Here is a 25,925-nt window from a genome sequence, read left to right as displayed (position 1 = left end):
TTCCTTCTCTGCAGCATAAGGATGCATTGGTTGTGGTTGTGTTTGTTGATGTGTGCCTTAAAGCTGTTTCTGACTTATGGCAATGCTGAGGCTATCTGGAGTTTATCACACGAAGGCGATTGGGAGTTTCTCCTGTGTATAGCCTGGAAAAACCGCGTAATTACGCAAAACGATTTCACACGATGTTGCACAAAACCCATCACAAAGAAGCATTAATGTGCATCTTTTGACTTTCAGGATTTCAGCAGCAATGCATTTCCAATATCGCTTTATTTGCGCAATTGTGTGCAATAACTATTCACGCAATTACTCGCCATTTCCACTTCATCTGCTGGATGCTTTAAATGCGCTTTAATATCTCTTTAATTCCAAAATGAGCCCCAGTGTGATAAACTCCTGTCCAGATTTCTCAAAAGGAAGGTTGCCTCTGCCTTCCTCTAAGGCTGAGAGAGTGTAACTTGCCTGGTGGCTTTCCATGGCCGAGTACAGATTCGAATCCTGGTCCCCAGAGTCCAGCATTCAAACCACTACACCATTCTGGCTCAGTGTGTATGTATGTACCCACCATGTGCAGTCATTCTTGGATGTGCAGACAAGCAATCCATCCATAACAAGTGTGCTCAATTTTATTTGTACAGTAGTACAGTGGGACCTTGGTATCCGCTGGGGTTTGGTTCCAGGATCCCCTGTAGATAGCAAAATCCGTGGATGCTCAAGTCCCATTAAATATAATGGCAGAGCAAAATGGTGTCCTGTATATAAAGTGGAAAATCAAGCTTTGCAATTTGGAATTTATCCTTCTTTTGAATATTTTCAAGTTTCGGATGCTTCAATACATGGATAAAAAATCCGCGGCTAAGGAGGGCCGACTGTAGTTGCGATACAGTTTGTCTGGAATTCCTCCCTGATTGTTGCAGAGCCCTTTGTCCCTCATCTTGTTTCTTAATGCCGAATGCAGCATTTCTACAACCACTTGCACTTCACAAGGAGCCCCTTGGTCATACAGGGCATCAGTCTGTGTTGGCAATGCCACAACTCACAATGGGCTCCAGGCAGAAGCCATTGTGAGATCATTCCCAGTCTCTATGGGGCAAAATATGCCAGAGAGAGTCTGATCCCAACTCAAGTCTGGGGAAAGGTGGGCTGAGAGCCAGGCTAAATCCAACATGGCTTTCTCTTGGAGGTAAGCGTGAAGACTGTGTGTCCCTTCATGTTGCTTGACTCTAATGCCCATCAGCCCCAGACATCATGACCAGTGGTCGAGGTGAAGGTAGCCACAGCCCAACAACATCTGGAGGGTCCACTACTTCTTCAACCCATTGACTTTAATGGAACAAACAAAAGGATTCAGCTTCTTGTGTGTATTTTTCAGAAAGAAGGTGGCCACTACCCATCAATGTTGCGTTGATGTTTTTGTGTAATTTTTCATCTGTATTGCTTTTGACATGATGTAAGCCACCATGAGTCCCATTATTGGGGGAAAGGAAGGAATTATTATTATTATTATTATTGACCCTAACAAAATCAATGACCCTAACAAAGAATTTGTAGATCGTATTAACTTCATTTTAAATCTCTCTCTCAAAAATAAATTATCCTAACAATTAATAATAATAATAATAATAATAATAATAATAATTGTTAGGATAATTAATTTTTGAGAGCGAGATTTAAAATGAAGCTAATAATAATAACAGAAAATATGATCTACATCTTCTTTGTTTGGGTCATTGATTTTCCAAAGAGAGAGAAATTTAAAATGGAAACCTTAGCACAGCACTGTCTGCAGTGGTTGTCGTTGTGTGCCTTCAAGTTGTTTCTGACTTATGGCAGCCTTACTTTGAAATGGTCTGGAGATTTATTCAATAAAGAGTACTTTGTATTTTGCATGGGAAGAAAGGCAATTTCCTGTAAATTATACAAGTGTCCAGCGAGTCTTGAATAGAATTATTATTATTATTATTATTATTATTATTATTATTATTATTAAGCTTTGTTTATATATTTAATACTTCTCTGTTCCACTATGCAGAAGTAATCTGTAGTTTAGAAACATCAACCTCCTTCTAGGAGAGATCAAATTCCACTTGCCCAATGCTGGGTTTCCATGGCTGAGCATTGACTCAAACCCTGGTTGTAGTCCAGCGCTCAGCCCACTACACTTGGTTTACTTTGGAGTAAGCCTGCTAAGCACTGAGCTTGCAGTGGGCACTTGGTTTTCTCCAGGATAACACCGATATAATTTCAAGCTCTCCAGAATAGGCATTTGAACCCTGGTCTCCAGAATCGTTCCAACGCTGAAAGCACAAAACTGCCCTGGCTCTGTGCATTATCTTAGCATGTTCTGTTGTTCTCCCTAGAACATGCATGCCTCCCTATGCCATCACCCCAGACTACAGCAGCAGCAGAACGGTCAACCTCTACATCCCCAGCCCTGTGAGTATGGCTCCTTCCCATACGATTTAATGATATCATAAGTAATGTTCAGTGAAGCTCCAAGACTAGATTACTGGGCAATGGGTTCCATCTATGCGGGGCTGCCCTTGACAACAGTTCGCTAAGCTTCAGCTTGTGCCTCTTGTCCAGACAAGCTAGAAACCAGAGGCTGGGAAAGTTCCTTTTTTGGACCACAATGTGAAGATGCGGCCTCAAATTCAGCATTGGACTTGCATCCCTCCATATGTGGGAAATAGAAGTGAGTAGTTTCCCAACATCAGTATTCACCCAGGCAGTGGTTCCCAAACTATAGTCTTCCATGTATTTTGGATTTCAGCTCCCAGAGTTCCTGACCAACGTCCATGCTGGCTGCCCCCTAGATATCCAAAACACCTGGAGGACCAAAGTTTGGGAATCACTGATCTAGAGGCTGCTGAAATAGTACACTGTTGGCATCTGTTGTGCAATGGTAGACAATGGTGTGACTGATGCGCCACGGCTTTGGGTACCAAGACACATTGGGACACTCCTGATGGACATCCAGGTGGAAAGTGCCAGAACATTATAGAAGTAGCTATTGTGCATTAGAATGTCCTGATGCCCATGAGAAATATCCAGTGCTCATCAAGGATGCTTGATGTGCATCAGAAGCACCCAACGCACATTGGAACAGTCTTCCCTGGATGCACATCGTTGCCATTCACTAACAGTTTCATTAAAGTACAATAACATCCAAAATGCACAAAACGGCAATAACTATATTGGCCAACCAAAATGCACAAAATACATGATGCACGCTTTCGAACCTCCACTAACATCAGGCAAAGATGTTAAAAATCATACAGGAGGAGGAGAAGAAGAAATGACAATGTTAGTCACAAGCCTACATTTTGAAGATGTTTCTGTTCTCAGTTCAGATGGGGGTTTTTGGAAAGGCATTCAATATTTGTCCTGAAGCCGGAAGAAGAAAGGGCCAGCCTGCATGAATGCCCTTCCAAAAACATCTGAGAACAGAAACATCTTCAAAAATGTAGACTTGTGACTAACACCATCATTTTTTCTTCTTCTCCTGCATGATTCCTAACATCTTTGCCTGATGTAGAAGCCAGTGGAGCTTCGAAAGCTTGCAACATGTATTTTGTGCACTTTTGGTTGCTCCAATAAAGGTACCACTGTTTTGTGGATTTGGGATGTTATTATATGTTATTACATACAGCTTCCCCTGGATAGTTTCACTGAAGTTCTGCAGTGTAATAGATATATAGGATCTCAGCCACTGACTTTAGTAGCAAAGGTGACTGTGTTTTATTAGACAAACTAAACTTTTTCTTGACCTTACCCTTTGTCTCTGAAGATTGTGGACAACCGTGGGTTCATGAGAGAGAGCATAAAACACCGAGGAGCCATGATTCTTGATCTCACCCAGGCTAGAGGTAAAATGACAATGGGGTATGTGTTTGTGTGTGTGCAAACGGATGTCTTCTGCTGTACGGGTGTACAACCTGATGCCTAGTTCTCAGTCTTTGGCCCTTGCAAGTGGTTGGACTTCAGCTGCCAAGCATTTCAGAAAAGGGAAAACTCAACCTTTAGATATATCTATCTCAAAGTAAATAGAATTCAAAGATACAGCCATATTAGTCTGCAGAATCAGTATGTAGAGAGATCTTGCAGCACCTTTGAGACTAAGGAAAGAAGTTGGCAGCATGAACTTCCAGACTTAAGTCTGCTTCCTCAGATGCATTTGGTCACCAACCTCTTTCCTTAGTCTCAAAGGTGCTACAAGATCTCTCTACATACTCAAAATAAATAGGCAGACATTCCAGTTGAGTGATCTCCCCTCTTCTCCTTCATCCTCTCCTGTTCAAATAAAAATGTCTTGTAAAGCCAGGATGGCAGTGCCCTGAGCTGGGTCATAAATGGAAGATTCTTTCCCCATATACAATTGTTGCTGTTGTGTGCCTTCAAGTTGTTCCTGACTTGACAGGCGAACCTATCGTGGGGTTCACTTGGCAGGATTTGTTCAGAGGAAGTTTGCCACTGCCAAGGCTGAGGCTCGGTGGGTTTCATGGCCAAGATGGGAATCGAACCCTGGTCTCTAGAGATGTGGTGCAATAGCCTCTCCCATACATATCTGTAAATTTACCTTCCTTTTCCCCCAGCACCTTATCTTACACAGGAGGAAAAGTGGATCAATTACGTCAATGTGATCAATTCCATCAAGCCTTGGAGAACAGCTGGCAAGCCCTTTGGTGAGTGCAGTCTTCCTCCATCCCAAACTCACTGGCCTCTTGAGTTGCATCCGCACTGCAGAATTAAAGTGGTTTGACACTACTTTAGCTGCCATGGCTCAATGCTCTGCAATTCTAGGAAGTGTAGTTTTGTGGGATATTTATTCTTCTCTGCCAGAGAGCTCTGGTGACACAACAAACTACAAATCCTAGCATTCCATAGCATTGAGCCATGGCTGTTAAAGCAGGGTCAAACTGCACTATTTCACCAAGTTTTCATTGATTCAATGGGTTTATTTATTTGGCTAAAACCTCTGCAAAACTACAAATCCTAGGATTCCATAGAATGGCACGACAGCACTTAAAGTGATATTATTTCTGCATTATTTCTACAGTGAGTGATTCCCCAAATTTGGGTCTTCAAGTGTTTTGGACTTCAGCTCCCAGATGCCCCAGACAACTTGGCCAACAGTCAGGAACTATGGGAACTGAAGTTCAAAACATCTGGAGGACCAGAGTTTGGGAACCACTGATGTACATGGTTCCTACTTGGAAGATCTAGATTTGAATGAGCTCCCTCTGCTTTCCCTCCTGATCATCTTAAGAGCTATGTACAGGAAAGGAAAGATCTTTTGTCCTTGTTGGGCCTTGTTTTGTAAAGGTTGCAACTCTCTTTGGTCTCCCGCAGTGTGTGACCGACTCTTGCTGTGGACCAGCTAAAGGCGAAGGAAGGAAGGAAGGAAGGAAGGAAGGAAGGAAGGAAGGAAGGAAAATGTGGCTAAACTTGTAAGATCTTGTGCTTTTATTAAACTCGCCAGCACCCAAGAGAATGCCTTGCTGCATTAATTCAGATATAGTCTGTAGGATTGGTATGTAGAGAGACCTTCTCCAAAAGTATCTGAGGAACTAGACTCAAGTTTATGAAAGCTCGTGCTGCCAACTTCTTTCTTTAGTTAGTCTCAAAGGTGCTACAAGGTCTCTCTACTTGCTGCATTAAGCTGACAAAAAAGAATGCCTCGCTACATTAAGTCTTGCATACAGCAATCTGGCACACTGTAGTTGTGCACTGCACAAGGGTCCCATTGTGGTTCAGATGTGTTGTGCAACATTGCTATTGTACACAGGGATTGCATAGTGCTTATGCAGTGTATTTCCATGTGCAAATATTTACGCTACGCAGAGAGGATGTTGGACTGCAGCCGAAGGACATCACTTCTACTGGTGTGGGGAAGTTTCCCTCTTGATGTAAAAATGCATTTTCTATATTAAAGGGTGTTTTACTTATGAATGGAGGGCTGTAGAGGGGACTGTAGTCACTTTGCCACCCCTGCTCTACGTAAGCCACACACCATGCCAGCCAGGTGTTAATATTCAGCTACTGCTATTTAAACAGGGAGGCTTCAGTTCACACCACCGTTCTTTTAGCTTTGCTTTCGTATAGCCAGAAGCAAAAATGTGGTCGATGGCATTGTAGGAGAGGTCCCAGATCTGTTCTTCAGAGAGCTGAAACGTCTCCGCCACCAGCTGGTACTCCTGAGAGAGGTCAGTCGCAAAGACACCTTTGTCGTCGGTCTAGCAGCAAGACAAAGAAACGAGAAAAGAAAACATTTGTTCTTTTTTATAACTGGAAAAGAGGCATCCTGGAAATACTTCCCCAGCCAATACAATGGAAAATTGCATCTGGTGGGAAAGGGTGACCAGATATCATCCTTCTCTAGGACATATCCTACATTTCAACCTTAAGTCCAAGAGGCGTCCTATATTTTAAGCATGTCTAAGAAGCACAATTTTATATGTATATGAGCATTTTGAGCTTTTATTTGGTAATGTCCTACATTTTTTTCTTGAATGGCCTACAATTCTGCAGTGCCTTGTCCTCTGCAGTTATGAGATCTGGTCACTCTGGGGATGATGGAACTAGGAGCACCTTTGAGGCTAAAAGGTTTTATTTCTGCAGGCGCTTTTGTGGATATTAATCCATTTCTTTGGCTGCCGTGAAATCCTGATAATACCTCTCCCACTGTTTTGGGGTTTTTTCATACATCCTGCCATCAAAGAACATTGCAAAGATTCATCTGCTAGCAAATGGTAATGTCAGTGAAGGATTCTGGGGCATACTGCACTGTATCCACACTGCAGAAATAATCCAGTTTGACACCACTTTAACTGCCATGGCTCAATGCTATGGAATCCTGGGATTCATAGTTTGGGGAGACTCCAGAGCTCTCTGACAGACTTGACTGAAGACCTCACCAAACTACAAAACTCAGGATCCCACAGGATGGAGGAATGGCAGTTAAAGTGGTGTCAAACTGCTTTATCTCTGCAGTGTGGAAAGAATCAGGGGCAAATGTGAACAGAGATGCCACATCATTTTTCCAAAAAGAAGTTATACCTCTCCATGACTCATTTATTGTGGGAAAGAAAAGTGGGGGGGGGGGAAGAAACGCCTTACACAAAGCACGACAGGATGGCCCATGTTGTACCAGAAGCCAAAATGATGTTGGTCGCTCGAAGGCACAGTCTGTCCCTTGAGGTTTGACGTCAGGCACAGCTCTGAGAAAAGAAACAAAAATCCAAATTAAAGACAAGGGAGTCTTGGGATGACTCTTTTATCACAAAGTTTGTGTAGTTGTGTACCTCCAAGTAATTTCCGACTTATAGCAACCCTAAAGCAAACTCTCAGCCTTAGAGGATGGCAATGGCAAACCCCCTCTGAAGAAACTTGCCAAGAAGAGTTTCTTTTCTTACCCACTATAGGTTTGCCTTAGCGTTGCCAAAATGATTGATTATTGCAAACAAAACTGCACTTTAAATCCAAACATACAGGGTTCAGTTTCCAGTAAACCCACTGGGTGACCTTGGGCAAGTCACACTCTCTCAGCCTCAGAGGATGGCAATGGCAAACCCCCTCTGAACAAATCTTGCCAAGAAAACCACTTGATAGGTTTGCCTAAGGGTTGCCATAAGTTGGAAATGACCTGAAGGTGCACAACAACAACAACTTCACATAGAAGCAACAGAGATGATGAGAAAGAATTATGCCAGTTAGGGATAAAATGTGGAAGCTTGGAAATGCTTTCAAGATTAAAAGTTATAAAACACAGTGCCGCAAGGCACAAAAGAGACTGCCTGGGAGGTGCATTTCAAAGCCTCCAAGCTTTGTATCCAATGTTTTTCTTACCAAGGGGTGTGCGGTTTTGCCTGACAAGTTGCACAAGATCCGGGGAGGATGGCGATGGGGAATGAAGAAATGTTCCATGCCCGATTCTGTTGGGTGGCAGACCTAGGAGAAGCCTGGTCTCCTCTTCCTGGTTTGGGATCTAAAACCAAGACAAAGGCGTTATATTTCCAAGCTGCAATGTTTGAACCCATGGATGCTGAATACATATGGTTGAATCCATGGATACAGAGGGTCGACTTTATTTACGTTCTGGGTCTTAAATTTAGGAAACGATAACCCTAATGAGCATCCAGCTTGTATCAAAACACACACAAAAGACAAGACTCCTGATATGGATTTTCCAAAGCATTACCTCCGAAAGGTGCAACGCCAGCATCAGGCCAGCTTTTCTCGCTTCTAAGAGAGGCTCCAAAAAGTCCTGGCCGTGTCCTGCCTTGAAGGTAATAAAAATAAAAAAAACGAGGCTAGTAAATTAATGCAGGGGAAGGATAAAATGCACCAGAGACCTGACTGTGTGTGTGTGTTTTGTTTAAAAGAAAACTTACTGTGGGATTTCCACTGAAGTCAAGGCCCACAACCACTCCATTGGTGGAAAGAAGAAATTCTTCCGCCAATTTCACTGTTTCTTTAGCAACGGTTGGTCCTGCTCTTCTATCCACAGACACTAGAAATCTAGATTATAAAGAACAGCTGCAGTCAGCAAAGGTAATAGTGCTAAGGACAGAGGCGAGACTTTCTGCTAGCAAAACGGATGTTCTTCCACTGAGTTGTTGAAATAGTTGGATTTGTTAGACTCTGGGTTATCAACTACCTGACATCTATATCCAAGTCATCTTCTCTGCATTGCCTTATGCCCTCGAGGACAGCTTCTAAGTAGGTTCTTTTGGTCATTCCTATGGGAAACAGAGGGGTAAGACAAGTCATTTCAAGGGATAAGATAAATCGTTATTCTAGTGTCTGGATTTCCAGTAGGGATCATAACTGAAATGAGACAATCCCCAGTTTTTTAATGCAAACATCAACCGAAAACAAACACAACTGCGATCCTGAGGTGGCTTCCTCCACAGGGCTCAAACTAAGACCTGAGCCAGGTATTTTTCAAGGGAAGTAGCAGGAAATTATAAAATGAAATAAAAGCCAGAACACATAGTCACCGGTGGCAGGTTCGTCTCTGGGTGTGCTCCGTAGCTCCAGATACTTCACTCCGTCGGCAGCAAATTCCCGAACAACCTCTTTGGTTACCTGAAATGGTCACGGCAAGAATAGGAAATGATAGTTGTAGGCTACAGCTCTCAGTTGTTTCAAAACTTCCAAAGACTGGGAAGACTCGAGTTCAAATCCTGCTCACCCATTGTGTCACCAGTGACTATCATTCAGTCTAACCCAATGGCCACTGGTTGTTACGGTATCAGTGGGTCAGTAAGCCGCCTTTGGGTTTTAGTCTGAACTCTAAAGAAGCTATCCAAATTGCTCGAACCAATCTTGGGAAAGGTCAAAGCACCATGGATAGTGACTTTAATGTTTGAACTAAAACCCAGAGTAGATTTGCTAACACATTGATATTGGAGCCACCAGCCCCGGTGGCTCTAAATAAGCGTTACAGCAAAGATAAAATCTGAGGCGGGTTACAGACGGGCAGGGGAAGATGTCTTGAAGGTGTCTTCCCCTGAATACGGAGCCTTCAGACCGCCCACCCCAGGGGCGTGGCTAAGGTGTATGGGGCTTCCACACTGGGGGTAGTGAAGACGCCTCACCTGGGGCCGTTTCTTACCCGCAGCTTCCATACCGCCGCCTCGCAGGATGCTGCAAAGAGAGAGGCAGCTTCCGCACGGGCAGCCAAAAACGCGGCTTTTTTTTTCTTTTGCCGGCTGGCGGATGCGCAGCTGCGCAGCTGCGGCACTCAGCACCGGCGGCAGAAAGCATATGTGCACATTTAAAGCGCCCAGGCCCCTTTAAACTTTCCCCCCACTCTACCCAAGAACAATGGTGGTCTCCTGCCAGCTGGTGATCAGCTGGTGTTGGCATCCTTGTCCGCTTGCACGTTGCTAGTGTCACCAGCATCATGGATGCCTCCTCTCCTTTGGTCCCCGCGCTCTTGCTGAATCTGCAATGCACAGCCACAGCTGTCGCCGCTGCCACCGCTGTCCCCCTGCCATCCCCCATCACCTCCCTTGTACATATGTAAATATTTAAAGTTTTAGCATTTTTTTATTGTTAGGTGAAAATGGCGCAGGAATGTGTATAGGGGTTCACTTTAAATTCCAAACTTTCCACAGTTCTAGCAGCGCATGCGTACATGTTGCTCTAGGGTTAGGGTTACGAGCATTAAAATAGAGTGCAGCTGTGCTGCAGCTTCCACATCTGCATGGCATCTGACGCTCTAATTAGAGCCTCAGTGCAAACTGCGCATGTTCCAGGACCCCGACTCATTATGCGACGCAGCAGACACGGAGCTTTTAAATGGGCAACTTAAATTAGCGGTGTAACAATTCTGGCGTACCGGTGCAGCAGCTTATAGACGGAGATGCGCAGTTGCGCAGTATATAGAAAAGAAGCGGGGAAAAGCAGCACCTTTTTAATGCCGCTTCTTCCCGCTTGGGGCGTGCGGGCGGCGCGTTCATGACGGCATTCAGGTAAGGGCCGTCTGAAGGCTACACCTTCATGACGTCATGAACACAGCCCTTTTTGCCCATCTGTAACCCGCCTGAGTTGTAAGAGATGGCTATTTACCTTAAGGTGATGATGGCTATTTACTATTCTTTTAAACCAAGAGCCAAATTCAGTTTCAAGAAATCCTTGGTGGTCACAACAGAGTGATGGGGAGTGGCTGAAAGCCAAAGGGGTGCAGCCAAAAATACCAGGCCATTTGAGTTTAACATTCTTACTGCCATCAGGGCAGAATTCAGAGACATAGCCTTGTCAGTCTGGAATATCAGGATGCATCTTGTAGCACCTTTGAGACTAACTGAACAGAAGACGTTGTAGCAGAACGCTTTCATAGACTTGAGTCCAGTTCCTCAGATGCATGGAGGCCTGGAGACCCATGCATCTGAGAATGTAGACCAAGTCTACGGATTTGCTGCAACATCTTTCGCTCCATTAGTCTCAAAGGTGCTACAAGATGCCTCTGCATTCTTACTGCCAGCCAGTAACAGAACTTCAGGGAAGTCTGTTCAACCTTTCAGAAGGGGATTAACCCATACAAATACAAGCGGTGGTGTTATGGAGAAGAAGTGTGAACGTCTATGAACCCAACAGCATGAAGTTGGACCTCCAGGAGAGTGTGACTTGGCCCCTGGAGCCTGACTTTCCCTATCACTGGTTTATACCACCTGAGATCCTTAAAAAGAAAGGAAAGTTGATGGATTAGGAATAAACAAGACCTCCCCCCACAAGCATTGCAAAAGCAATTGATGTCTTTACAACCTCCGAGCAAAATACTAATATTCTTAGCAACAAGGACAAAGTGAACTCATTGAATGGAGCTTGAATTAACTCACCATTAATATGTCTTCTGTCCTGTTGGTAATCTGATGGATGATCTGAAACAACTGAAAACACCTGCATCAATAAATGGTTAAGAAAAATGGAATCACATGCAAGTACTCAGAAATGCACTTTAATAATAATAATAATGTTATTGATTGATCTGAATGCAAGGTACCTGGATTATGTTTGATAGGAATTTGGAGGTATGATAGTTTGATCTCAATTTGAACCGGGATTGATTTAATAAATTTTTTAACAGGCATTATAACAGGTACCATTTTAGTTATATAGCATATGGACTTGGACATAGACCAAGGCTTTTGCCCATATTATTATTATTATTATTATTATTATTATTATTATTAAGCTTTATTTATAGAGCGCTGTAAATTTACACAGCGCTGTACATACAATCAGTGAAAAATAAAATAAAATAAAATAAGCCTGCCTATGGGGTACATTCTATAAAAATAATTTAACATAATACACATCAATACATATAAATAATAATAATAAATAAAACTTTTATTTATATCCTGCTCTTCTACCAAAAGGCAATCAGAGCAGCTTACAGTATAAAAATGTCCAATACACAATACATCATAACCTCCCTTAAAAAAGAATTAAACATATTACTATTAAAATCACTCTATTAAATAAACTATTAAAACCAATAACAGCAGGAGAGAGTAGCCTAATATAAAACATGCAGCATATACAGGGAGGAGGGGTTCTTTTATATTATGTATTAACATTAAATAATATAATCTAGCAGGTTACAAATAAAAAAAAGCAATAAATCCAGGCAAAGTTCATTTATAACATGGCAACACCTTCCCAACATATTCACTTTTGAATGAAGGCCGCTCGGTTACTCCTCTTTAAATGCACTCCTCTTGGTTTTTGGCCAAGCACATTCTTGAGTTTACCATTTTGCTGTTCATCATAAATTCCAACATAGATCCTTTACATCATAAAGTTTACCATTGGCAACTTCGGCCGCACTTACTCTTCCAGACTCCTTTTCTTCCCCTTGTCGATCATCGTCATTCCATTATTCATATGAAGGTCTGGTTTCTGAGCCAACAGTTTTTTCATGGTGTCTGAACTGATGGAGCCATTTAAATGGGCATGGAGCTCCTAAAGCAGAATCATAGAATCACAGAGTTGGAAGAGACCACAAGGGCCATCCAGTCCAACCCCCTTCTGCCATGCAGGAAATCTCAATCAAAGCATCCCCGACAGATGGTCATCCAGCCTCTGTTTAAAGACCTCTAAGGAAGGAGACTCCATTATTCTCCATTGAGGGAGTTTGTTTAACTGTCGAACAGCCCTTACTCTCAGGAAGCTCCTTCTAATGTTGAGGTGGAATCTCTTTTCCTTTAGGTCCTATCCATTGCTCCGGGTCCTAGTTTCTGGAGCAGCAGAAAACAAGCTCTCTCCTCAATATGACATCCCCTCAAATATTTAAACAGGGCTATCATATCACCTCTTAACCTTCTCTTCTCCAGGCTAAACATCCCCAGCTCCCTAAGTCGTTCCTCATAGGGCTGCATGGTTTCCAGACCTTTCACCATTTTAGCCGCCCTCCTTTGGACATGCTCCATTTTCTCAATGTCCTTTTTAGATTGTTTTGCCCAGAATTGGACACAATATTTGAGGTGGGGCCTGACCAGAGCAGAATAGAGTGGCACTATTACTTCCCTTGATCTAGACACTATACTTCTATTGATGCAGCCTAAAATCGCATTGGCCTTGTTAGCTGCCGCATCACACTGTTCACTCATGTTCAACTTGTGGTTTACTTGGACTCCTAGATCCTTTTCACACGTAGTTTCATTCAGCCAGGTGTCCACCATCCTATATCTGTGCATTTCATTTTTCCGCCCTAAGTGCAATACCTTACATTTCTCCGTGTTGAAATTCATTTTGTTAGCTTTGGCACAGCTTTCTAATCTATTAAGGTCATTTTGAATTTTGATCCTGTCCTCTGGAGTATTAGCTACTTCTCTTAATTTGGTGTCATCTGCAAATTTGATAAGTATGCCCACAATTCTGAAGGAAATTCACATTGTAATACATGGATCCGGAGCGTGTCCAGAGAAGTGCAACCAAAATGGTGGAAGGTCTGGAAGCCAGCAAACCCTATGAGAAGAGACTTAGGGAATTGGGTATGGTTAGTTCTTGTTTTCTAAAGCATTTGGAACTGTACTTTGAGGCTGTTTTATAATTTTATATTTGATGATGTGTATTGGTTGTTTTTATAGGATTGTACATTACCTGCATCATTTGTTATAGTTACTGTGTAGTTTTATGTTTTATTATTCTTAGACCGTATGCCTTCAGAAGGATTTAGTGTCTTAAATGGATTGTATCTGTAAAGTGACATGCATATTTATGGCGCTATACAAATAAATGTCATTATTATTATTATTATTATTATTATTATTATTATTTTGACAACCACCGTTTCAAATGGGGATTTTCAAACCCTTTTCGCAATGTTACAGGACATTTTTCTTGCAAACGGGACAAAATGGACATTTATATTAAATGTCAGGATGGTCCGGAAATAAACACGGTACCGTCCCTGTTAAAATGACCCCATCCTTAGCCTTTATGGGATCAAAACAGCAATCTCTGGGCCTGAATGGTCACTGTCTGGTCCTATGGGCTTCCCTTGTCCATGGCACCATCATTTCCCCTATTCTAAAAGCTTGAAATTCCTTTCCCAGGTTGTATCTACACTGCAGAATTTGATGGGGTTTGACACCGCTTTAACCACCGTGGCTCCATGCTATGGAATCCTGGATCTGTAGTTTCTTCTGGCCCCAGAGATCTCTGACAGAGAAGGCTAAATATCTCACCCGAGTCCCAGAGCACAGGACCATGGCAATTAAAGTGATGTCAAACTGCATTAATCCTGCAGTGCAGATGAATCCTATGGCTGACTGTACAGTGGCTTGAGTCTTGGACTATGACTCTGGAGACCAGGATTCAATTCCCAGCTCAGCCATGAAACCCACTGGATGGCCCTGGGCAACTCACACTCTCTCAGCCTCAGAGGATGGCAATGGCAACCCTGCTCTGAACAAACCTTGCCAACACCCCCCCCCCAAAAAAAAACAAGATAAGGTCCCCATAAGTCAGCCATGGCAACCCACTGGGTTTACCACTTGGCAAATCACACTCTCTCAGCCTCAGAGGAAAGCCAAGGCACAAACCCCCTCCGAACCTTGGGCAAGGCACACTCTCAGCCTCAGAGGATAGCCATGGGAAACCCCCTCTGAATAAACCTCTCCAAGAAAATAGGGTCCCCATAACTCAGCTATGGAGACCCCACTGGGGTAGGTCACACATTCTCAGCCTCAAAGCCAAGGCATTAAACCCCCTTTTGAACAAATGCTGCCCAAAAAACTCTAGAATAGGTTTAGGTTAGAGTTGCCACAAGTCAGAAACGGCTGGAGGGCAAAGAAAACTGCACATCCCAAGAAAAGCTGGCACCATGCAACCAAAGGCAGTGAAAGTGGAATCAGAAGGCTGCAATTGCCTCTTGCAAAAAGTGATGCATGCACCCCTAGACTCTGGGGGTCTGGGGCCAGGGTGCTACTATGTCAGGGTACCTCTAATCCTTGGGGGACAATGCCAACCTCTCCCCACCATCCATCCCCCTGTCCCCCTAAGACTTCAGTGCAAATCTCACCACTTTGGGCAGCTGCTGGAAAAAGCAGCCTTGGTGCACCCTTTCTTCTTCTTCTTCCTCCTCCTTCTCCTCCTCCTCCATGGCCGGGTCTTTGCAGCTTCCAAAGCCGAAGGGAGGGGATCATGGGCCTGCCAGGCCCGCCCAGAAGGCCAGGCCATCCTTCTCTCCTCCTCCTGGGTCTCTAAGCCCAGCCCCAGCGTCTGCACTGCAGCCCCACTTATTGCGCATCATCTGCATTTTCTGCAGTCAGTGCATTGCAGAGCTCTATGGATGCCCTAGAGAAAGCAGACATTTTGCAAGATCCTTTTCATTTTTAGGGAGAGAGAAGACTAGGGTTGGTGTCTTTGCTCAGCCCTGAAACCCCACTGTTCCAAGTCACACTCTCTCAGCCTCAGGGATTTGCAAAGTCAAACCTGGCCAAGAAACAACAAACCATGATGATCTTTGCAAAGGGCTCTTGCAGCAGCACCTTTTGAGACTAGCAGGCTGCTTTTAACACTGCTTTGTCTTTGAATTATTATTATTATTATTATTATTATTATTATTTATGGTCTAATAAACAAGAATCCTATAGTGAACCAAGCTATTGAGCTTGGGTCAAACTTATCTTTAATTAAAGGAGGATTATTAGGAGAAGATTTAGGTGTCCTCAGAAACTGAGTTATAGATAAGGAGCCAAGTATAATAAATTACTAGGTGATCTCAACTGGAAAGTTTACTTTAATCTTATTTATAAGCAACTGAAAGATAATGTGTATAGATTTGTTCTTATTTTGTTTGTCAAATTCAATGTATGTCTGTATGTTTGTATGTTTGACAGTTTGTCTTTGTCCTTCTGCTGTGTTTTTTATGGCTTGTCAATACATTTATTTTTTAATAATAATAATAATAATAATTATTATTATTATTATTATTATTATTATTATATTTATACCCCGCCTTCCTCCCAGTACAGGGACTCAAGGCGGCTTACAAATCTAAATGAGTCCACGCTAAAACACTATAAATATGCAAAGTACAAGTTTAAAAAACAATTTTAACAATTAAAAACATTTAATAGGGTCTTGAAGCTTAATAACCACAAGAACTACAACTCCCAGTGACCATGATGGTGGGTGGACTCTGGGCACTGGAGTCCGAAGGTTGCTGCCGGTTCGTGAAGTCAAGTCGTTTCCAATTTATGGAAAACCCAAAGGCAATCCTATCCTCAGGTTTTCTTGGCAAGATTTCTTCAGAGGTTTGCCATTGCCTTCCTCTGAAGATGAGAGAGTGTGACGTGCCCCAAATCACCTGCAGTGGGTTTCCGGGGCTGAGCTGGGATTCGAACCCTGGTCCAGCACTCAAACCCCTGTGTCAGGCTGTGTCCATACAGAGCTCTGATAAAATCTTCCAGTTTGCCTAGAAATTGGAATTTGGAATTTTGTGAGTCCCAGAATCGCAGTCAAGCTTCCAAGGAAGCTTATAAATGTTTATCCAAAAGGAGGTTCCTACAGGTTTTAAAGGCATTGATCCAAATGCCCAACTGGCGCTACCATTGTTAGTCGCCTTGAGTCCCTATATTGGGGAAAAGGTGGGATATAAGAAAATAATAATAATAATAATAATAATAATAATAATAATAATCCAACTAGAAGACATTGGGGAGGGAGAATAATAATTGCACTCATTTTAATGCTCACTGATATCTCTTCATCCAACAAAGAGAACACAGAATACATAGAGGCAGAAAAATGACTAGTAACAACAATAATAAAATTTTTATTGCTCAGTCCAAAGATTCATTGCAAAAGGAAGAAAGGTGATGTTGTTTCTGATACAAACCTCCCTGCATTGGCCTCCGTGATAAAGTCATTGCTTAAGTGCAGATGCTGCTTTTGGCTGTGTTTTTTGATTCCATCTACACAACCGGATGGGCCTCTGTTGCATCATTGAAGACCCACTGTATTGTCTTCCACAGAGCTTGGTTGCAGCTTTAGCTTACTGATATTTCAGGCTAAAAGTCACATCTCCACATGGGAAGGGGTCACACTTGGCGTGAGGAACGGCCCAGGTTGAAACCTCGGCTTAGAAAGCCTCTAAGGTATTTCTACTCAAGAACGGTGGTCCATGGACCAGTGATGGTCTACGAGCCACCAGCTTCTTATCCTTGCAAAGTTTCCAGGAAACTCCAGTTGGGCCCACTTTACAGAATTCATAGACCTGATGGTTTTCAGGCTTTGGTTCATTTACTGAGGAAGTCTGTGAACTCGGCAACGTTTTATGGTTTGGCCCCTGAGATCATTTGGATTACAACTCAATCAAGGAAGCATCTCAAGGGTCTTTGACAACCTTCTGAGGAACCTAACCATTCCGAGATATACATTTGGGGGAAACTACTGGCGTAGACCATAAGGAGTGAGGTGTGTTTGGAGGAGAAAAATTCTCCCTGGTATCTGCCGAGGTTTGGTTCCAGCACTCCTTGTGGATACCAAAATCCAAGGATGCTCAAGTCCCATTAAATACAATGGCATAATAAAATGGTGTCCCTTATATACAATGGCAACATTAAGGTTTGCTTTTTGGAATTTATACATTTTCAAGCTGTTGATGCTTGAACCCATGGAGAAACATTCAGTGGGCTGACTGTATTGTAGCTCATGGACATAAATACTAGTCCTAGCACACTGGGAGAACTGGGGGAAGTTGTTGGTCTTCTACATCAGATAATTCTAGTGTACACCTGAACAGCATCACTGATGTCAGATAAAGATATTTTCATCAGTTTAAATGTAAAGTAGTTATTTGTATTCAGCATGAAAGAAGACAAGCGTGGTGAAACAAAATGCCATTTATTAAAGTCTGTTACATCAGAAGACTCCGCTTCCAAAGTTATCCAACAATCCACAAAATTTGAATCTTGCAAGAGACATCTTGCTAGATAATAAACACCCACTTTTCTACATATAAACACACATACCAACACCACTCTGAGAAGTTAAAAGCAAGTAATTAAAGGATACAGGAGACACAAGCCTAAAATAAAAATTGAAAGTGTCTATTCTGTGGAATAATTCATGGAAACACCTGTTAAGAAATATTACTTTTCAATAGCAGTCGACAAAAATTCATTAACAAATTTGCATTGGATGCTACACAATGATGATTTTGAGTTTACAGAGTAAGACTTGGGTTTTACTCTGGGTTTACAGAGTAAGATTTCCCAAACTTGGGTCCTCCAGGTGTTTTGGATATTTCAACTCCCAGAAGGCCCAGCCAGTTTGGACAACAGTCAGGAATTCTGGGAGCTGAAGTCCAAAACATCTGGAGGACAAAGGTTTGGGAGCCACTGGAGTAAGAGAAAATATGGCTGTTACTGTGTCGCTTGTGTGGTTGCCTTACAAAATGAGCTTAAGAATATATGTGTGTCCCCTGCTGCCTTTTAACCGTGTTACATTTTGAGCTGTAATGGTTAATAACATGTAATGCAAGAAACATCTATTTTCAATCTGAGCAATAATGCTTAGAAATAAGTTAAGCACATGTGATTGACACTTACTTTCCTATTTGCACAAACAGATGGGAATGCAGCAGAAATGTTTGCCTGCACACAACATAGTGATCCTATAGTTATTGAACTGAAAGTTGAATCCCACCCAACTCAGTGGTGACAAGCTCTTTGTGATGGTGAAACTTCCTACACAGAAACTACCTTCAGGCAGGAATAACAGTGTATTTAAAACTGCCTTAAGCCCCCCAGCAGCCCTGAATCTTAAGCATAACACGTACTGACTCTGTGCTTCTAGCATGATGATGAAGTACAGGGACAGGAATCATGTAACCCTTCAGAGGTTGTTGGATTGCATCTCCCAGAATCGCTCACCACTATTCTGGGCTGCTGGGTCTGGCAGTCCAATGACCTCTTGAGGGCTACATCATTCCCACCTCTGTAGGGAAACAACTACTGTGTTTTAAACTGAAGAAGTGACACATTAAGTTAGTCATTTATGATGTAACGACAGGCTGCATAATGCATTACAGGGTTCTCATCACGCACTTCACTTATTTGCAAGAGGCTCTGGACTCACAACTGCCAAAGTGTATGAAGAGAAGGAGTTCAACTGGGTGTTTCATTTTAAAGAGTAACACTTGCCACACGTCAAGTCTAGGATGAAGATTATTTCTACCAGAACTATTAGGATTTCAAGCAGCTTAGTGAATATTTTCGCTCTTCTCATTTTTTCATTTTCCACAAGCCTGTTGAAAATAAAGTTACTGAAACTATTAAATACGAGATACAGTTTAGATGATCCAATAAATGCTCCAAGTAGATGTCTGTTGAGCAGCTAGGACTAGGGCAGCTTATCACCTTGAATATGAAAAACAACAAATGGCCACAATTCTTTATCACAACCTACACTGCATATTTTTCTGCATACTTAGCTATGTTGCAGAGGTGCAAAGGAATCCAACTGTGCCCAGTGTTCACAAGTGTGATTGGGAAGCTTGTCAGAGACGTTTGCTAGCGTGAATGACTTTACATCTGCCCAAGAAACAGCGGTGCGCTTTCGTTGTGCAACTTAAGAACTTTTTCACAGAAAAAATAAGAGAGTGCATTTGATAAACCCAAAAGGAACAAACTCCAGGGCAGCAGCGTTGAATGATCCGCTTCTTTATTTTACCTTAAGTTAAAGGCAGGCCAAGTACAGATACTGTACATTAAATAGATGTGCACATAGGCAAGAAGTGCTCCTAAGGTCTGTTTTGGAAGTCCAGCTTGTGTTTATCTCCCAATGTGATCCACCTCGGATGGTTTTCGCATCGATGGCTAGATATAGAGCGAGCCATCTGCCGGTCCCACGTAGCCGACTCCTATCAGCAGCACATCAATGAGAGTCCAGATTCCCAGGCCACCAAAGCTGAAAAGCTTGCCCAGCCCTTCCCGCCACTGGCCCAAATAGAAACGGTCAGCTCCGAAGCCACCAAGTGTGATGCTGGGGGGGAAAACCACAGGCTTAGGTCAAGCAGCAAACCGGCTCATCACTTTTTGGTGAAAAACAGCCAAATGAACCTGTAACTTGAAAATGTCAAAACCAGCCCCAAAACTTTTAGGAGGCCTATCGGATTATCTGGAAAGAAAGTATCCAGGACTTTGCACTTCTTTTCACATTAAAACAGCAACACCTTTAAGGAGACTGCCACCCTCTATTCCCAAGACTCAGAAAAGGTAGCATGCTTAAGGACCAAATGAAAATGTTACGGGGAATAATAACAAACGTAATGAAACCCTAGCTGTCTAGTCCAAAACAAAAAAAGAATGTATTTAGATGGTTATATCTACTCTTCAAATATGAAAACAGCAACAACAAAAATATATTGACTTAATTAAGAGCAAAGATCTAAGCGGCATGGAAAAATAAAGAATACACTTGTCCCTCCATACAAGACCCCTGTGAATGTAGAAAACCCACAAATAACAAAAGACCATGTTTTTACCTGAGAGGACGTCTCTTTAGGAATCTCTAGGTCCTCCAGCGCAACTCTGTGGTCAATGTCCAGCAGACACTGGCCAGAGAACTGCACTGGAGGAGCTACAAAGAGAACATCAAATCCACAAAAGTCAAAGCCACAAATATGGAGGGATAAGTATATATTCAATTGGTACTGAGGAGACAATAAAATTGATGCCAGGTTAGCCTCTCTGGGGATGTTTAGGATTTCATAGCCAAGACCAGCCCCAGAAGGCTACAGGAAGTTGTGAAGAACATCAAAGTACCGGTGGAACATAAGCCTTGAAATATTCATCAGCGAAAAGGCAATCAAGCCACTTTTTAAGGTCAGCGGGTAACTAGAGTTTTCACATCATCGCTGTCATCATCACATATAATGGCTACCTAGAGAAACTAAGGCAAGATAATCCTCTGCCTACCTTAAAGCCAAGGCCGTTGACCATTTATAGCCCCCAGTCCAGTTGCAGTAAAGCATCTTGGGAAAGGTACGATTGCCTTCAAACAAAAACAGATGATAATTTCTTAAACATGACTAGAAAAACGAGGAAGAGACCACAACACTTCCAGGATTCACTGCTAAACAGAATCAGAATTACAAGCTGATGCTTCACCCCACAAAATACACATATGATGCAGTTTACCTAAACAGTGGATATGATCCCGCACGGTGCAGTTGGCGCTGTATCGCTCCCGTGGACAAGAGACCGTCTTACAGTTTGTAGGATTGGAACAAACATAATCAGTTGGAGGAAGCTGCCAACAAAACTGGCAGGTCATGTTGATCATGAAGATTTTCTGACGATTGTTATCCTCATCCTGTATGGGAATAACGTATGCACTAGATTAACAGAACAACTATATTATGAAGCTGTTGACAATGAAATCCCTTATTTTCTAAGCCATGGATAATGTGACATTCTCAGTAGAAATCAAAGGCCGGAATCCAAATGTTAGTTCCAATTAAAGTAGACCAATTGTTTAGTTGCTGATTTACCCAGTTCCCACTGATCCTGTGAATCTTGTTGGAAGTAACAACTGGATTCTATTTAGATTTCAAAAGTGAAGACGGCCATACTAGTCAAGAGAGCAATTTCAAAAGAAGACAAGTCTATTCTGGATTACTCCCTTTTAATAGCAAAATAATATACAATCAGTATAAGCTCCTGCTGTCGACATTCAAAGCCCTTCATGGACTGGCCCCTCCTTACTTATCAGACCTTCTTTCTCCTCACCTTCCCACCAGGGCCCTCCGTTCTGGTAGTCAAGGGTTCCTGTCCCAGCCCAGGATTTCCTCTGTCCCATCCCGGATTTGCCCCTTTTCACTTGCTGCCCCTCACTCCTGGAACCTTCTTCCCCCACAAGCAAGAGCCATCACTTCTTTAACTAGCTTCAAAACGGAGTTGAAAACCATCCTGTTCAGAGAAGCCTTCCCAGGCATTGCGTAATTGTCGCTTACCATCTGATGTTCTTTTAGTGCCTGTTTATCAAACCATTTCCTGTATTGCTATGTATTGTATATGTATTATCCTACTTGAGAGTATGTATTTTCCCTGGATGAAGATTAACCTTCCATTATGAAGCCAAGCCCTCCCTCCAGTCCATCTGCCTTGGTCCAGGCCTTGGAGGTAGAGGGGAACTGCTGGACCTCTTACCCTTTCCCTCCACCACTCCCTTCTCCTTCTGTGTCATGTCTTTTTAGATTGTAAGCCCGAGGGCAGGGAACCGTCTAACTAAAAAGATTGCATGTACAGCGCTGTGTAAATTTACAGCGCTTCATAAATAAAGGTTAATAATAATAAATAATAATAACTTTTTGAGTCTTCAGGAACTCTTCCTTCCGTAAGACAATAAGCGAAGGGGGGGAAGCATAGCTGATAGATAGATGGTAAATCACTCACAACACAGTGAACTTGGGGTTTTGCTTCACATTCAAACATCGCTGGTTTTCCGTAGATGCAGGAGTAGTTGGTTTTGCAGGACAGGCATTCTGGAGGCAGCCGGCTGCACAGTCCATTGCTAGGGCACCGGGTCACATAGGAGGGAACCGACGTCGTCTCTGAGGAATTAACACCCAATTAAAACAAAACCTACAGCACTCCCACAGTAAAAGCAATGCCTGAAGTTCTGGGGAGCTGCTATCCATTGCAGCATCCGGGGCTCCATAAGTGGTCGATTACACGGCTTATATTATATTAGCAACATGAGCCAGCCAATTAATAATAATAGCAGACAACGATCACTAATTAAGCAGAAACTAATCGTCCTTGCATATCCTCCCACCCTGAGGCCTCGCCGTTCAACAACAGAACAATACGCAGATTAACATGGAAATCACTCCTCCCAACCCTGGGTCACACAGTATATTATATACCCCACTCTCTTCCATGCCAGCATTCTCTGAAGATGCCAAAGCCACAGATGCCGGCGAAACGTCAGGAATAAACTCTTTGAGAACATGGCCACAGAGCCCCCTGAACCCGCCCCCCCCAAATCTATCATTACCTGGTGCTTTAGATGCTGGGATCTGAGTGCTTGCAGGTGCGAGGGATACCTTTGCCAGCTGGGCTGGCGGATGATGCTCCAAGCTCAAGGACCCTGAGGAAAAACAACAAATGCAATCTAAGGAATTCTGAAGCAGTGAGTAACACTGTAGAGAGCCAGCGTGGTACGGTGGTTTGAATGCCGGGCTATGACCCTGGAGACCAGGGTTCAAATCCCCGCTCGGCCATGAAACCCTTTGGGTGACCTCTCAGCCTCAAGGAAAGGCAATGGCAAACCTCCTCCGAACAAACCTTGCCAAGGAAACCTCATGATAGGGGCGGCCTTAGGGTTGCCATTAAGTCAGAAAGGCCTTGACAAAAGAATTATATTAGCATCCATTAGCAAGACAATCAACAACAACAACAACAACAACAACAACATCTTATTTGTGGGGGAAGGAGTTCCCCTGACCCTTCTTCACACAAATATCATCCCCAATTCAAGGCTGGGCCACTATTATGGTCCTGTAAGTGGCCCATTATGTGGGCTGTATTACATTAGCCACCTTAGATAGCCAATAATAATAGTAATAATAATAATACATGCTAATCAATGATAATAATAATAATAATACATGCTAATCAATGATAGTAATAATAATATACATGCTAATCAATGATAGTAACAATAATATACATGCTAATCAATTATAATAATAATATATGCTAATCAATGATAATAATAATAATATACATGCTAATCAATGATAGTAATAATAATATACATGCTAATCAATGATAGTAATAATAATACACATGCTAATCAATGATAATAATAATATACATGCTAAGCAATGATAGTAATAATAATATACATGCTAATCAATTATAATAATAATATATGCTAATCAATGATAGTAATAATAATATACATGCTAATCAATGATAATAATAATATACATGCTAATCAATTATAATAATAATAATATACATGCTAAGCAATGATAGTAATAATAATATACATGATAATCAATTATAATAATAATACATGCTAATCAATGATAGTAATAATAATATACATGCTAATCAATGATAATAATAATAATATACATGCTAATCAATGATAATAAATGCTAGCCAATAATAATATCACAATAATAACATCCATGCCAATCATCCCCCAATTAGGGGCCCTATAAGTGGGTTATGTTAATTAGCCCCCTTAGCCACCCAATTAATAATTAATTGATTGATTGATTAATTAATTAATTATTTCATTCCATAAATCCTCCCCGGGCTCCTTCCCTCCTCATCCCCGGCCTCCTGCCCCTTCCTCGGCCGACCTCTTCCGGACAAGACGTAGAGCTGCGAGAGGAAAAGGGCGACGCGGCAGAGTCTCTTCAGCGCCCTCAGGAAAGCCACCGCCAGCGCCGCCATCTTGCCCTCATCATCCAGGGACTTCCCTTTGGCCCCGCCCCCTTTTCGCTGTCATCCCCTCCACGCCGCGCAGCCTCCGCCGCCCTTGGCGCATGCGCACGCTAGGCCCAGAGTGGCTTCGCCATTCTCTTCCGCAGTTTATGCGCTCTCTGGCGCCACCGTCAGGTCAGGAGCGGCATGACACCGATGAAGCAGCAATGTATTTGGAGTTGTTTTATTAATACAGTCCCAAATAAATGCCTTTGCAACTGTTGTTGTTGTTGTTTTGTGCCTCCAAGTCCTTTCAGAGCTACCATGAGGTCTTCTTGGCAAGGTCTGCCCTGCTCTGAGGCTGAGAGAGTGTGACTTGCAGCTGACAAACTTTGCAACTGTAGCATTCTGGGAACTATAGTCCAGAAAGGTAAGGTCTCCAAATTCAAAACATTAAGAAAGCAATGGGGTTTTTCTTGGTAAAGTGATAAGAAAGCAATGGGGTTTTCTTGACAACGTTCCTTCAGAAGTGCTTTACCATTGCTTTCCTCTGAGGCTGAGAGTGCGACTTGCAGCTGCTAAAATTTGCAACTGTGGCATTCTGGGAACTATGGTTTAGAAAGGTAAGGTCTCTAAATGTGGGCATTAAGAAAACAATGGGGTTTTATGGGCAAAGTTTGTTCAGAGGGAGTTTGCCATTGCGTTCCTCTACAGCTGAAAGACTTTCGGCGCCAAACTTTACAGCTGGGAACTATAGTCTAGAAAGGTAAGGTCTCCAAATTCAAAACATTAAGAAAGCAATGGGGTTTTATTGGCAACGTTTCTTCAGAGGAGGTTTGCCATTGCCATCCTCTGAGGCTGAGAGAGTGTGACTTGCCCAAGGTCACCCAGTGGTTTTACATCCACATCCAGATCAACATTAACGACAGTTTCCTCTGGCAAAGGATCTCAATTCTAGATACAGAGGGATAACAATTATTATTATTACATCCTAAGAGAAAGGTGGGGTATTATAAATGCAACCAACCAATCAATCAGTAAATAGAAGAAAAATAACCCTCTCTCCACTGCATTTCTTCCAATAAGAAAAAAGATTTGTTCAAGATATCAATGCTATAGCAATTATAGAAATTTTATTCAACCGAAAGGAGAAGCGAAACATACACCTTACATTTCAAACCCAGTTAAAAAGCTTCAGATGGGTTTCTTGGATGCTGGACCCAGCACAGTATAGAAGTTGACTTAGGTCCAAAACACACTGCAGAAATAATCCAGTGTGAGACCGCTTTAACTGCCCTGGCTCAGTTCTAGGGAATGCTAGGAATTGTAGTTTATTCTGGCACCAGAGATCTCTGAAAGAGAACTGCAGTTCCCAGAATTCCCTAGCATTGAACCAGGGCAGTTAAAGCGGTCTCGAACTGGATTATTTCTGCAATGTGTTTTGGACCTTTGATGAAAAAGGGCAAGCCACTTTCTCAGACTTTGGAGTCACTCTGTATTCAGACTTGGTGA

The 25,925-nt window shown here is 42.5% G+C and overlaps 2 protein-coding genes and 1 long non-coding RNA gene across 4 annotated transcripts; 1 reads left to right on the top strand and 2 right to left on the bottom strand.

Annotated features, from left to right (window-relative positions):
* The first annotated feature begins 3,773 nt into the window (after window positions 1-3,773).
* LOC149307148 (uncharacterized) lies at window positions 3,774-5,455 on the top strand. Its single transcript, XR_016282331.1, has 3 exons — window positions 3,774-3,869; window positions 4,596-4,685; window positions 5,353-5,455. It is a non-coding gene; the product is annotated as an uncharacterized LOC149307148 (long non-coding RNA).
* Window positions 5,449-15,141, bottom strand: LOC149307147 (N6-Methyl-AMP deaminase-like). Its single transcript, XM_089538416.1, has 10 exons — window positions 15,041-15,141; window positions 12,347-12,477; window positions 11,349-11,409; window positions 9,003-9,090; window positions 8,660-8,741; window positions 8,394-8,520; window positions 8,201-8,281; window positions 7,849-7,987; window positions 7,120-7,220; window positions 5,449-6,236 (listed from the first exon to the last, which is right to left on the bottom strand). The coding sequence occupies exons 1-10, from the start codon at window positions 15,119-15,121 to the stop codon at window positions 6,036-6,038; spliced, it is 1,092 nt and encodes a 363-aa protein (XP_089394542.1). The 5' UTR covers window positions 15,122-15,141; the 3' UTR covers window positions 5,449-6,035.
* A 2,711-nt stretch (window positions 15,142-17,852) lies between these two features.
* On the bottom strand, window positions 17,853-24,644 carry LOC149307146 (TM2 domain-containing protein 3-like). Of its 2 annotated transcripts, XM_089538401.1 has the most exons (6): window positions 24,350-24,470; window positions 23,029-23,121; window positions 22,425-22,582; window positions 21,168-21,342; window positions 20,946-21,021; window positions 17,853-20,010 (listed from the first exon to the last, which is right to left on the bottom strand). In XM_089538401.1, exons 1-6 carry the CDS (start codon window positions 24,441-24,443, stop codon window positions 19,845-19,847), a joined length of 762 nt encoding a protein of 253 aa, XP_089394527.1. In that variant the 5' UTR covers window positions 24,444-24,470; the 3' UTR covers window positions 17,853-19,844. The 2 variants fall into 2 exon arrangements, with proteins under 2 accessions (XP_089394527.1, XP_089394528.1); XM_089538402.1 differs by lacking the exon at window positions 23,029-23,121 and having other exon boundaries at window positions 22,425-22,600; window positions 24,311-24,644.
* Between the last annotated feature and the right edge of the window lie 1,281 nt (window positions 24,645-25,925).

The sequence above is a fragment of the Sceloporus occidentalis genome, unplaced genomic scaffold (genome assembly GCF_023333645.1).
Source record: "Sceloporus occidentalis isolate IW3139 unplaced genomic scaffold, rSceOcc1.0.p SCAF_9, whole genome shotgun sequence".
Taxonomy (NCBI): domain Eukaryota; kingdom Metazoa; phylum Chordata; class Lepidosauria; order Squamata; family Phrynosomatidae; genus Sceloporus; species Sceloporus occidentalis.
Note: the sequence above shows the minus strand (reverse complement) of the source record. Positions and strands in the feature narration are given on the sequence as shown.

Bases quoted from the DNA above. Each gene is read 5' to 3' on its own strand.
- LOC149307147 (XM_089538416.1), bottom strand. From the start codon at position 15,121: ATGGAGGAGGAGGAGAAGGAGGAGGAAGAAGAAGAAGAAAGGGTGCAC. The intron at 9,091-11,348 runs GTGAGTTAATTC...TGACCATTTCAG, and splicing joins GGACAGAAGACATATTAATG to GTAACCAAAGAGGTTGTTCG. The intron at 7,221-7,848 runs GTAAGAAAAACA...TTCTTTTCTCAG, and splicing joins GCAAAACCGCACACCCCTTG to AGCTGTGCCTGACGTCAAAC.
- LOC149307146 (XM_089538401.1), bottom strand. From the start codon at position 24,443: ATGGCGGCGCTGGCGGTGGCTTTCCTGAGGGCGCTGAAGAGACTCTGC. The intron at 23,122-24,349 runs GTCGGCCGAGGA...GTTTTTCCTCAG, and splicing joins CTACGTCTTGTCCGGAAGAG to GGTCCTTGAGCTTGGAGCAT. The intron at 22,583-23,028 runs GTAATGATAGAT...TTAATTCCTCAG, and splicing joins CCCAGCATCTAAAGCACCAG to AGACGACGTCGGTTCCCTCC.